This window comes from Talpa europaea (genome assembly GCF_964194135.1).
Source record: "Talpa europaea genome assembly, chromosome: 5".
In the NCBI taxonomy this organism is placed as follows: Eukaryota; Metazoa; Chordata; class Mammalia; order Eulipotyphla; family Talpidae; genus Talpa; species Talpa europaea.
In genome coordinates this window covers 68,074,453-68,087,056 of record NC_140071.1, presented here as the reverse complement: position 1 = coordinate 68,087,056, position 12,604 = coordinate 68,074,453, and the positions used below count along the sequence as shown (strand labels likewise).

The following is a 12,604-nucleotide window of genomic DNA, read 5'->3' as shown; positions in this document are numbered from 1 at the left end:
ATTAAAGTCATTTTATAAAGGGGTTTATGTCCAACAGGAAATATATCTTACAGTGCATTGATCATTTCTTCTTGCATCTTCTGCAGGGAGTCCAAAAGCAAGGGAAGTGTGGAATCATAATACTGATTCTGATGAAGTTGTGCCCCTTTCAATGCCAACACATACTGATTATGCAACATATGTAGTTTTGTCGTGGCTTTATCATAACGTTCCTTGGCCTTTTCTGTTTCTTTTCCTGAAGAAAACATAGAGGAAAATTAACAAACAGATCATTAGAAAATATTTTCTTCAGTATGTGACAACTGGGTGACCAATGTTTTATGTTGTTTCACACATTTTATCAAAGCTTATTAAACAAACATCTTCTGAATTCTACACAAAGTATTGTATGATTTATGTCAGCAGTCTGCACAGAGGCTGCTATGAAGGTAACTGCTTGGTCAATAAAGAAAAATGTACAATTTTCTATAAAATAATAGAGATACATGATCCTTCATGTCATCAAGGAGCGTATACCAAACTGAAACAATATACTTGAAACTGTATAACCAAGAAAAAAAGGAAGTTCGTAAATTTTAAATTTTGAACTCTTTCTTTGAGAAATCAATAAAAATAATGACAGCAGAAATTTTAATGAGGAGACCGTAAAAGAGATAGCATGTCCAAAAACGTGTAAGAAAGAGGACAAAATTTCTACACTTTCTGCCTTTCATCCTTTCATTCAATAAATATCATTAACTGATCACCAGTTAATAATATTAACTGGTGCATTAAACATTGGAAATTCAATATTTGACAAAACAGAGTACTTTATATAGAGTTCATGGTTTAGTGAAGTAGATTAAGGAAAATCATGGAAAGAATAAGCAAAGAGTTATGTTTCATAAGAAAGAAATAAGGCAAAGAAAGAAATAAGCTCAAAGAGCAAGTTTTAAGGAAGTGAAGGAAATGCATATATTGGTAGGGAAATTTTAGGTTGTAAATCACTCAAAAATTTAGAAAAAGTAGAAAAATTTAGATTTGACGTGGGATAAATCCAGGATATAATGATGTCATGAATTAAAAGTTTTTGATTACTAAAATCATTTTAAAAATATTTACAGATATCATAAATGATTGGCATGTAACATTTCTTGATAATTATTTAGACAGAGGGAATAAACCGTTCAATTTCTTTTTAATGTTATCCATTCCAAGAAGTGTTATCCAAATGAATCTTCTCCCAGAAGTAGATCTCCTCTGCTGCCACTCTATTTTAGCCTCAGCACCTATTCCCTACAGATCACAGTCAGAAAAGTATTTCCTGTTAGAGAACCCCTCTAACCCACAGTCAAAAGTAGAGAAAATATCAATTTTTGCAGAGAGGAGACCATGCCCAGGCAAAGCAAGAGAATGTCTTTCTCATCACCACTCAAATCCTGAGGCATAGGATCTATATCTAACTGGTGAAAAGGAAACAACCACTGCCAGCTCACAGATACACCTCAACTACCAACAAATTCTAGTGTTTCCAGGACAGTAGAACCTTAAACAATACAGGCTTGCACAGCATGGGTCTGCTTATAGATGGGTTTCCTTATAAACATATAATTAAATACAGTAGTGCAGTACTATAAATATATTTTTCTTTTGATTTTTCTCAATAACATTTTCTTTCCTCTAACTGATTTTATTGTAAGAAAATATTACATAATACATATAACAATACGTGTTTATCAACTGTTTATGTCATCAGTAAAGCTTCTGGTTAATAGCAGGCTACTAGTTAAGTTTTAGAGAAGTCAAAAGTTATAGAAGGATTTTTGATGCACAGTGGTCAATATTCCTAGTCCCCAAACTGTTCATGGTATCAGTCACCAATGACTTTTCTTACAGAGCGCACAAAATTATTTTAGAGAGTATAAATCTCAAGTCATAGACCATTAGCCTGCTCCTGCATATAGAGATATTAATAATTGTTCAAGTTATTAAAAAATGTTGCTCTAGATAACCTATTTCACTTTATAACATAATGAACTCAGGGAGGAAATAATTTACTCACCACATTATCTTTCTTCACCCCTCCCATGGCTGACTGGACACAGATTCTAATGCTAATTTAGTTCTGATCAGAAGGAATTAGAAAGCAGTAACATAAGCTACTAAAGAAGCCTATTTTCTCACTTTTTTTAAGTACAAATAATAGGATAATATATTTTATGTCATAAATCAGTAAACAATCATCCAAATTTTTAAATCAACAACTAAAATGAATTTATGAAATAATTCTCCCCTTTAGTGTAAAGAAAGCCATGGTATTTTTTAACTTGTAGTATATTTTTATTTTGAATATTTTTAAATGTTCACTCAGAACCCAATAATTTTTTTTTGCCTCAATAAATGTAAATCTTTATAGAAGATTTAACTCATTCTGTACGGCACTAGGTAGAAACAAAGGTTCAGCAATAATACTAATCAAAAATGATTAACATTCTCAGGAACACTTCTCTAATGTGTTCAGTTACTATACTAGTTTTTCATAGAATAATGTATTTATTTAGTGGGCCTCCCCTGGTGGCGCAGCGGTTGAGCGCTGGGCTGCAAGGCTGCCCGGAGCCTCTGCAGCGCCGGTTCGTTTCAGGCCGCCAGCAAGGGTCCCACAAAAAAAAAAAAAAAAAAAAGAATAATGTATGTATTTAGCTATAAATATTTCTATTTAGCATCCCTACAGAAACACTTTACAAAAAAAGCCCCAAACTGGCCACACAATTAACCTATCTATGGCCAACCCTTAATCTTCCTTAAAAAATTCCTTTTACTCATCACCCACAGAAGTCAAGACACTAATATGAAGCTGACACCCAAGATTCAAGGTACACACCTGACCAAAAAGGAAGCAATCATTTAGCTGAATGCTTTCACATTAATGCCTGCAGCAGGGTACCAGAGTAGCCCTTTCTAAGGCCCTTTGTTTTTTTGTTCATTTTGCTTTATTTCACCTTATTTAAGCTACTTTGAGTTTTATTACTTGATGTTCAACAAAATCCAAAAAACTCCTTAATCATATCAGTTTTTATAAATATATTACATTTACATGAAATTTATTATTCCTAATTAATTAGATGATTTTTTAGTATAAATTTAGAAATCAAGCTCTCCACACAAACATTTTCAAGGAGATATTTAAATCATTTAAACCATCCATCTGTCCTCCATTTGTACAGATTTTTTTTTTTAAAAGATTTATCTATTTATCTATACAAGCACCGGGCACAGTCAGAAGCACGGGAGGGTGAGAGAATACACCAGAGCCAGAGCAGAGAGCAGAACAGTCAGAGTGACGAAACACACTGGTGAGGTGGGCAGCAGGCGGCAGGAGAGGTCTGCTGTGCCATGTGGGATTCTCGCTGGCCAGCCAGGACTGAACCGGCACTGCAGAGGCTGTGGGCAGCTTCACAGCCCAGGGCTCAAGCGCTGCGCAACCGGGGAGGCCCTATTTGTATAAATTTTTAAACTGCACACTACCCGTCTGTTAGCTGCTGCAGAATGATTCACTAAATACAAAATACTTAGATTCACCAAGATTTTGTAATCCAAAATAATATCAGAAAGTTAAGAATTTCAAAAACTGGAGCCTCCCTGGTGGCGCAAGGTGTTAAGACACAGCAGTATGAAGCTATCTACAGCTACTGTAGCACCAGTTCGATCCCCAGCCAGGTAGGTGACCCACATGGCACAGCAGACCCCTCCTGACCTGCCAGATGCTACCCCTCAGTAGTGTATTTCAGTCAGTCCTCCTGTTCTGCTCCCCACTCTGTCTCTGGTGAATCTTCTCACTCCCCCAAACCCGCCCGCCCACCCACATCTGGTCTGTAGCCCAGATTTTGTATGCATAAATAAACAAATCTTAAAAAAAAAAGAATTTTCAAAACTTTTTTTCTTTATGAAATATAATGTTTAACAGCCTGAGAAAACTATTACAGACAAAATCAAATTATCATCAGTGGCTCTCAGCATAATTTAAAAAACAAATGAATGCTTTTTGAAACATCCAAGGCAAAATCCATTACATTAAAATAATAACAATATTAATAGTGGCAATAATAATAATAAATTCTTTAAAAAACTGAGTTCAAATTTGCATTTGCAGGTATGTTTTAATGTTTTTTTGGATTTTTTTGTACTCTACAACTCATATACACTTGTGAATTTGGCTACAAGGTATACTTACACATGCATATTGACCTATTGATTGATCTATCTCTATTTCCCTTCTAACCTCCCTGCATTAGAAATAGAAGAGATTCAGGGCCTCCCTGGTGGCGCAGCGGTTGAGTACTGGGTTGTGAAGCTGCCCGCAGCCTCTGCAGCACCAGTTTGATCCCAAGCCGCCAGGCGAGGGTCCCTCATGGCACAGACCTCTCCTGCAGCCCGCTGCTCCCCTCAGCAGCGTACACTTTGGTCCTTCTGCCTGCTCTGCTCCCTGCTCTGGCTCTGATGAATTCTCTCACCCTACCGACTTCTGACTGTACCCAGTGCTTGTATAAATAAATAAATCTTTAAAAAAAAAAAAAGAAATATGAGATTCAGAAGCATGCTCACTTGTCATGACTTGAGAGGGATGCTATTATACAATAATATCAGTACAGTGTTCTCACTCATGGAAAAAAACAAAAACAAAAAACAATCATTTGACAACAGAAAAACTAGTAGAAAATATCTACACCCTGTAAATAACAGACAAAAGGCTATTAATTGTAACATACAAAAAATTCTTAAAATTTGAAGGAAAACAGACCAAAACACTAACCTCCCCCCAAAATGGGCAAAAGGCAATTAACAAGACAATTAACAAATATTTTAAAATGATCTTTAAATATATAAAATGGGCTCTCCCCCAGTGGCACAGGCGGTGAGTGCAGCGCTATGAAGCTATCCACAACCTCCTGCAGTGCAGGTTCGATCCCAGCCAGCCAGCTAGAATCCCACCTGGCGCGGCTGACCTCTCTTGTCCCGCCCGCTGTTCCCCTCAGCAGTGTATTTCAGTCAGTCTGCCTGTTCTGTTCCCCACTCTGCCTCTGGTGAATTTTCTCACCCTCCTGTGCATCTGGCCTGTACTCCAGTTCTTATATGCATGAATAAATAAATCCTTAAAAAATAAATTAAATAAATAAATAAAATGATGACCAACCTCACTTTCTCACTCAAAATAAGAGAAATGCAAATTAAAATTACATCTATCAAAATGGTGAGAATGCAGAAAAACAGGTATTTTTATATTTCTGGTGGGAAGGCAAATTGATATTATCCTTACAGAAGGAAAACTGGTAATATCTAAGAAAATGAAATACGTGTTTATCTTTTAACCCTGCAGTCACACTGCTAGAAATTTATGGTTGAGATAATTATACAACAATAAAAATAAAACATATGTGCAAGGTTATTAACAGTAACTATGTAATTGAAAAAATCTGAAATAAACTAATTGTCCAGAAAATACTTGAGTAAACATAATGAAGTGCTATGAAGCAATATGAAAGAATGAGAAAGAAATCTACAAGTTGAGATACTGTGATTTTCAGTATACAATCTTAAGTAGAAAAGCATGAAAAAGATCATTGTATTGTAGTTTTCTATAAAAAGGGGGACATAATTAAAGATGATATAGTTCTTTAACAACATAGCTTTGTACAGTTCAGGCTTTTAAAGTCATTAGCATTTCACAAGGAAATAAACAAAATCAACAAGGATACAAGAGTAAAAATAATTTAAAATGGGATGTAGAAACAAAGAGACCAAACTTTATTTTCAGCATATAATGTAATCATACTAAAAGGAGTGAGGAAAAGAATTTATGTAACTTTGTAAAACAACATTTGAGCAAAGACAAAAAGAGCTCTAAATAAATAGTAAGTTTCATTTTCAAAGGCATGGGTTATCAATTATAAAATTATTTTCTGTTATTTTAGGATTGAGCAAATAAGTAAATAAAATGCAAATAAAGAAGCCAGGTTTCTCACTGTCAGAAATAAGTTGCAATACATAAATAGGAAACAATAGAATGAACTCTGATCTGATGTGATAAATTGGAATATCAATTTTTTAATACAGAGATACTTACAGCAGTAAACACATATGTACATGAGTATTTGCGTGTGTGTTTGTATATTAGCTTATTTCCTATCTATTAATATAGCCATTGAGAGGAATCAGAATGAAGACATCCCAGTAGCATGAGCATACACTGCACCCATTAGTTTCTAAATGTTATTTAGGAAATATGGTTTCTTAGGAAAATATAGGAGGACTTGGAGGAGGAAAAGTATAAAATTAGCCAAAAAAAGTGTTCAGTGAATGACAGGAACATGATAAAAGGATAGAGGAGCCAATTTAAAATGGCTCCCATTGTCCAAATCTGAGCCTGACAATATATAATGATAATAATGGATTCTAATAAAATAAGATTCATGCATTCCCATGAATGAATCAATATAAAAATAATTGGAGTTAACATTAAAAGCAAGTTAATAAATGTAAAAAAAGAATAAAATTAAAAAATCATCATTTGGCAATTTCAAAAACAAATCAGGTATGAATCATCAATACATGTGCAAAATGACAGATAAAATTTGAGGAATAACACCACATTGACATAGGGTCAAAGTTTTTCCCCATAACTTACTAATTGAAAAGAAAAATAAACTCATAACTATACAGTGAAGTAAGCAGATACCATCTTAACAAAATGATCAAAATAACACCCAGTGATAGGATAAACTTTTATCACATATCTAACAATATAATGCATTTAGAATACTAGAATGTCATTCCTATGGTATTTCTTTGAAAAAAAAAAAAAAAACTAAATCTCATGCTTCAAAAAATCCAAACCAAGGACTATTCCACAAAATAACTGTCCATAACTATTCAAAAAGGTGAATAGTCAAATCATTAAAAAGAATGTTGACCATTATAGTGAAAGGAGACGAGAAAGGTATAATAACTATAAAAACATACTTGAATACACACACAAAGGCACACATATTCACACACCACATACAGAGAGAGAAAAAGATAAAGCAAACGTGGCAAATATTAGGATTTGGGGAACAAGGGTGAGAGTATATGGGAATTCTTTGGATTAGTCTTTATATATATCCATAGGTCTAAAAGAATGACAAAGTAAAAAGTTTAAAAAAGAAAACTATAAAGATCTGGTTAAAATTCAAAAGTAGGTGAATTGTCATCAAATCTAAAAAACTGGAGTTTGTCTACATACAAAAAGTCTCAATGATTTGTTCTTTAAATATCAAAATACTGACTTCCCAGGATAGAAAAGAAAACTTGATTTTATTATGTATATTGGAAAGCAGGTACATTCCAACAAAAAGAGAGCCAGACTGTGAGGGGAAAAATTGTCATTCCTCTTTACAAGACTAGTGAAGAATGCAGAAGACTAACATTTCTACCACATAAAGGACATTCATCTTTTAAATCTATCCAGATTCCATGGAGTCTTATGTCTGTGGTGGACACATAGTCAGTCTTTTCCTAACAGCTGCTTGACAAGAAAATTAAAATGAAGGTTCACAAAACAGTTGTCATCATCATGTTAGAATACAATTGGTAAAGAGGAAATACAGAGATCACCATTACTTAGGATGGATAACAAATGAGTCACTGACCTCACATTTCCAGTAAAGTACTATAATAAATAAGATTATATGTTGCACATTAACAAGTTGATGAATATTCTTAATTTACTGGCTTTAACTACAGGATAGCCATAGAATATATCTAAAAGAAACAGATAATATTGGTTGCATTGGTTGCACCCATTACCCATCTGGTAATGGGTAGGAAAAAACTTTTTATGTATAATTAGTTTGTACCTTAAAATTTTGAATTTGTACTTGTGTGAGAGGGAACCAATGAACCCCATTAAAAAAACAAAAATCTCCAGAGAACTTCAATTTATATATACCTCCAGGATATACAACCTCTTACTTACATAAGTTGCTATACTCAGCCTTCTAGCTTAGACTATTATTGTGAATAAACTCTCCTTGTGCTTAATCAGTTTACTTAAATACTAGATTCACCTCTCAAATACTCAAAAACATTGATTCAGCATTCTCCATTTTGCTCTCTGATAAGTGTTTCTTATTCTATGATAGTATTTTCATAAGCAACAAATTGTAGTATTCCTAATCACATAAAAATATATCTCCTTGACTACTTTTTAAAAGTTACTTCCCTATTTCCTCTGAGCCTTTATTTCTAGACTCCTGAAAAGATTTGACTCCACTAGTTATCAACAGTTTCTTTCCTCTCATTATCCCTTAAACCCATCCACTAGTTATCAACAGTTTCTTTCCTCTCATTATCCCTTAAACCCATCCATTTAGGCTTTCCCTCTACATTGACATTAAAACAGTTCTTGTCAAAGTCATCAATAACCGACTTTTTACTGAATTCTAATCTCAGTTCTTATTTTATATCTTAGCAGTTTTCAAGCTAGTTGATAATTTTTCTTTCCTTAAAATCCATCCCCCCATATTTGCTTCCAGAACAATAAATTCTTCTGGTTTTCCTTTTACCTCGGTCTACTTTACAATTTCTTCTTCATTTCCTTAGCTTCTTAAAGTTGGGCCCAGACCTAGGATTTTTCTTTTCTGTCTCAACATCCTTGACAAACTTATCAAATCACAAGGCTTTTAAATACCAACTAAAATTAAGATTTCTGGTTCTATCCCAGAAATCACCCAAGAACTCAAGAACTAGAGATCCAAGTGCAAACTTGACACCTCCAGTTAGATGTCTAATAAGAATTTCAAAACCAGGGGGGGCGGAGCAACATGGCAGCGAGGAGACGCTGCGAGTAAGATCTCCCATTAAAAAAAGTTAATAGGGAGGAAAAGCGGCAGGTCCCAGTGAGAACTGGGACACGGAAGATAAACGGACGACTCCAGCAAACTGCCCGAAGAAGAAAGTTGCCATAAAAGAGGACGAGAAGGGAGGGAAGCGCAGAACCCTGCTCCCCTCCCCCGCCCACAAAGTCGGCACTCTCCGACCGGCAGAAAGGAGGGAAACAACAAACCAAAACGCCCAACAAGAAAAACGGACGCAGCAAGTGGGACTGTGAGTGGAAAGGAACTATTTCAGCCACCACACCCCGTGAACGGGAGCTGAGGCGAACCCTGCAGGATCCGCCGCGGAGGTGAGCTCCACGCGCCATTAAAGAGAGCCCCGCCCCCCAGGAGGAGACCAGCACCAGCACACAGCCCCGGCCGCCCGGTAAGCTTGCCTGCGGAAAGCGGCGCGGATCCGGACCGGATCGCAGCTGCCCAGGTCCCCGCGCCTGCGACCTAGGCTTGCGGGGAGACGGCGGAGGCCCTCCCTGAGTGAGCAGGAACAAGGCGCCCAGGCAGGGGAGCGGGATTCAAAAGGCGCCATTCCCGCGCCACTGATCTGGGCTACAGCCCGCGTCCTGGAACTGAGGGCTTTGGAACTGAGACCCGGGGCACGAAATTAGGGGGAGACTGCGGAGGCCCTCCCTGAGTGAGCAGGAACAAGGCGCCCAGGCAAGGGAGCTGGATTCAAAAGGCGCCATTCCCGCGCCACTGATCTGGGCTACAGCCTGCGTCCTGGAACTGAGGGCTTTGGAACTGAGACCCGGGGCACGAAATTAGGGGAAGACTGCGGAGGCTCTCCCTGAGTGAGCAGGAACAAGGCGCCCAGGCAAGGGAGCTGGACTCAAAAGGCGCCATTCCCGCGCCACTGATCTGGGCTACAGCCCGCATCCTGGAATTGAGGGCTTTGGAACTGAGACCCGGGCACGAAATTAGGGGGAGACGGCGGAGGCCCATCCTGAGTGAGCAGGAACAAGGCGCCCAGGCAGGGGAGCAGGATTCAAAAGGCGCCATTCCCGCCCCACTGATCTGGGCTACAGCCCGCGTCCTGGAACTGAGGGCTTTGGAACAGAGACCCGGGGCACGAAATTAGGGGCGTGGGTTCCCCACGACGGTGGGGCACAAGGCAGACACAGCACCCCAAAGCCGTTGAGGTGTACCCTACCATCCCCGCTCTGCTCCCTGTCCCACGGGGTGGAAAATCAGCTCCCCAAGGGCTCTAGGAGAGATCTCTGGCACCACCTAGCGACTTGAAGCCAGCAGAGGCTCCTGAAGGAGCTAGTGGCCAGCTGGGGAGTTTGCCCACACCGGGCCCCTTCCGAACAAGTAGTCTGAGCCCACAGGGAGAGCGAGCACCCACAACCGGGGCAGACCAGGTGCGCAGAAGAGTGTGCCTGAGACCAGACACGCAGGGAGTGTGTCCCACATCACCATTTTAGAACAGGGACATTTCTTCAGTAAAGACTACCTGCAGAAGGCTTCCTCAGGAGCCAGAGGTGAGCGGGGGAAGTTCGCCCACACCAGACCCCCTCTGGCCTGCAGTCCAAGCCCAGAGGGGAGCAGGAACCCACCGCCGGGGCAGACCAGGCGCACAGGGGAGTGTGTCCCTACATCGGCATTTTAGAACAGGGACCTTTCTCCAGTAAAGACTGCTTGAAACTGACAGATGACTCCTGGAAGAACCAGAGGGGAACAGAGAAGCCCACCCAAGATGCCGGCCAGTCCCAACTACACAGTGTCCCAACGCATACGGCAAATTAGAAAACAGACAGTAGGGAAGAGAAGAACCACACGCAACCTAGCAACTCTCCAGAGAAAAAGCACACCACAAAAAGAAAGCCAGCCCCCAGATTGCAAAGACAATAACTTGGAAGAATTTCTGAGCCTTCCAGAAAGAGAATTTAAAATTGCCGTGATTAAAAAACTAACAGAAGTCATAAAGGAAAACAATGATAAGGGAAAAATAATCAACGATCAGAAGAATGCAATTGAGTCCCTAGAGAGGGAAAACAATGGTCAGAAGAAAGAAATTGAGTCCCTAAAGAGGGAAGTAAAAGAAATGCAGGAGATCAAAGAATTAATGGAAGAACTAAAGAATTCTGGGAAAAGCAATGAAAGCAGAATAGATGAAATGGAAGAACGAATAAGTAATCTTGAAGACATAGAAATAAAAAGAACCAAAACAGAAAAGGAAAGAGAAGTACGAAGGAAAAAGAACGAAGAAAGACTTCGGGAACTATCTGACTCCATGAGGAAAGGAAATATAAGAGTTATAGGAATACCAGAAGGAGAGGAGAGAGATGTAGGAACAGAGAAATTATTCAAAGAGATAATTGAAGAGAACTTCCCAAATGTGAAGAAGGAGCTGAAAATTGATATACAAGAAGCAAGAAGAACACCAAACTTCCACGACGAAAGGAAAAATACAGCAAGACACATAATAGTAAAGCTCCCAAGAATCCAGGACAAGGAAAAAATAATGAAGCTGGCAAGAGGGAAGAAACAGATAACATTCAAAGGAAAACCAATCAGGCTGACATCAGACTTCTCCGAAGAAACACTACGGGCAAGGAGAGAGTGGAGGGACATAGTCAACAGACTCCAAGAAAACAGATGCCAACCAAGAATACTCTATCCCGCAAAGCTCTCCTTCCTCTTTGAAGAAAGAATATGGACCTTTCCAGACAAACAGAAACTCCGGAATTTCATTGCAACTAAACCCCCACTCCAAAAAATACTACAAGGAGTCCTAAAGCCAGAACCTCAGAGGGACGAATAACAATGAAAGAAGGCCAAAAAAAAAAGTTATTAAAAGAATAAATAAATAAAATCAAAGGAAAGACAAACACAATGGCAAATACAGATGTTAACATATCAATAATAACTCTGAATGTAAATGGACTAAACTCTTCAATAAAAAGACACAGAGTTGCAGCCTGGATTAAGAAACAAAACCCAACCTTTTGCTGTCTCCAGGAAACACATTTAGCTACAAAAGATAAAAATAGGCTCAAAGTTAAAGGATGGAAAACAATCCTACAAGCAAATGGACCAAAAAAGAAAGCAGGAACAGCTATACTTATATCAGATAAAACAGATTTCAAACTCAAAAAGATAAAAAGAGACCCCAAGGGTCACTACATTATGATCAAGGGGACAATACTTCAAGAAGAAATAACACTCATTAACATATACTCACCAAACGAAGGAGCACCAAAATATATCAGACAACTGTTGTCCTCTCTGAAAACAGACATCAGAGAAAACACATACGTAGTGGGAGACTTCAACACACCACTATCAACAATGGATAGATCAACAAGACAAAAAATAAGTAAAGAAACTAAAGCTCTAAATAAGGACCTAGAGCAATTGGGCTTAACAGACATCTATAGAACACTAAACCCCAAAAAAACGGAGTACACATTTTTCTCAAGCGCACACGGATCATTCTCCAGGATCGATCACATACTGGGGCACAAGACAAACATCAACAGATACACCAAGATTGAAATCATATCAACCATCTTTTCTGACCATGAAGGCATCAAACTAGAAATAAACCATAAAAAGAAGGCAAGGAACTTTCCTACCTCATGGAGATTAAAAACCACACTACTGGAAGACCATTGGACTAATGAGGAGATCAAAGAAGAAATTAAAAAATTTTTTGAATTGAACGACAAGGAGGACACCAATATCCTAAATGTATG

General features: G+C 38.3%; 1 protein-coding gene across 2 annotated transcripts in view; it reads right to left on the bottom strand.

Annotated features, from left to right (window-relative positions):
* FER (FER tyrosine kinase) overlaps positions 1 to 12,604 on the bottom strand; it is a gene marked incomplete at both ends in the record, with an annotated part of 433,549 nt that overhangs the window by 363,369 nt on the left and 57,576 nt on the right. For both annotated transcript variants that reach the window (XM_084234011.1, XM_084234012.1), the window contains one exon: positions 52 to 235. In XM_084234011.1, coding sequence (XP_084090137.1) covers positions 52 to 235 — 184 coding nt within the window. The remainder of the gene's footprint in view (positions 1 to 51; positions 236 to 12,604) is intronic.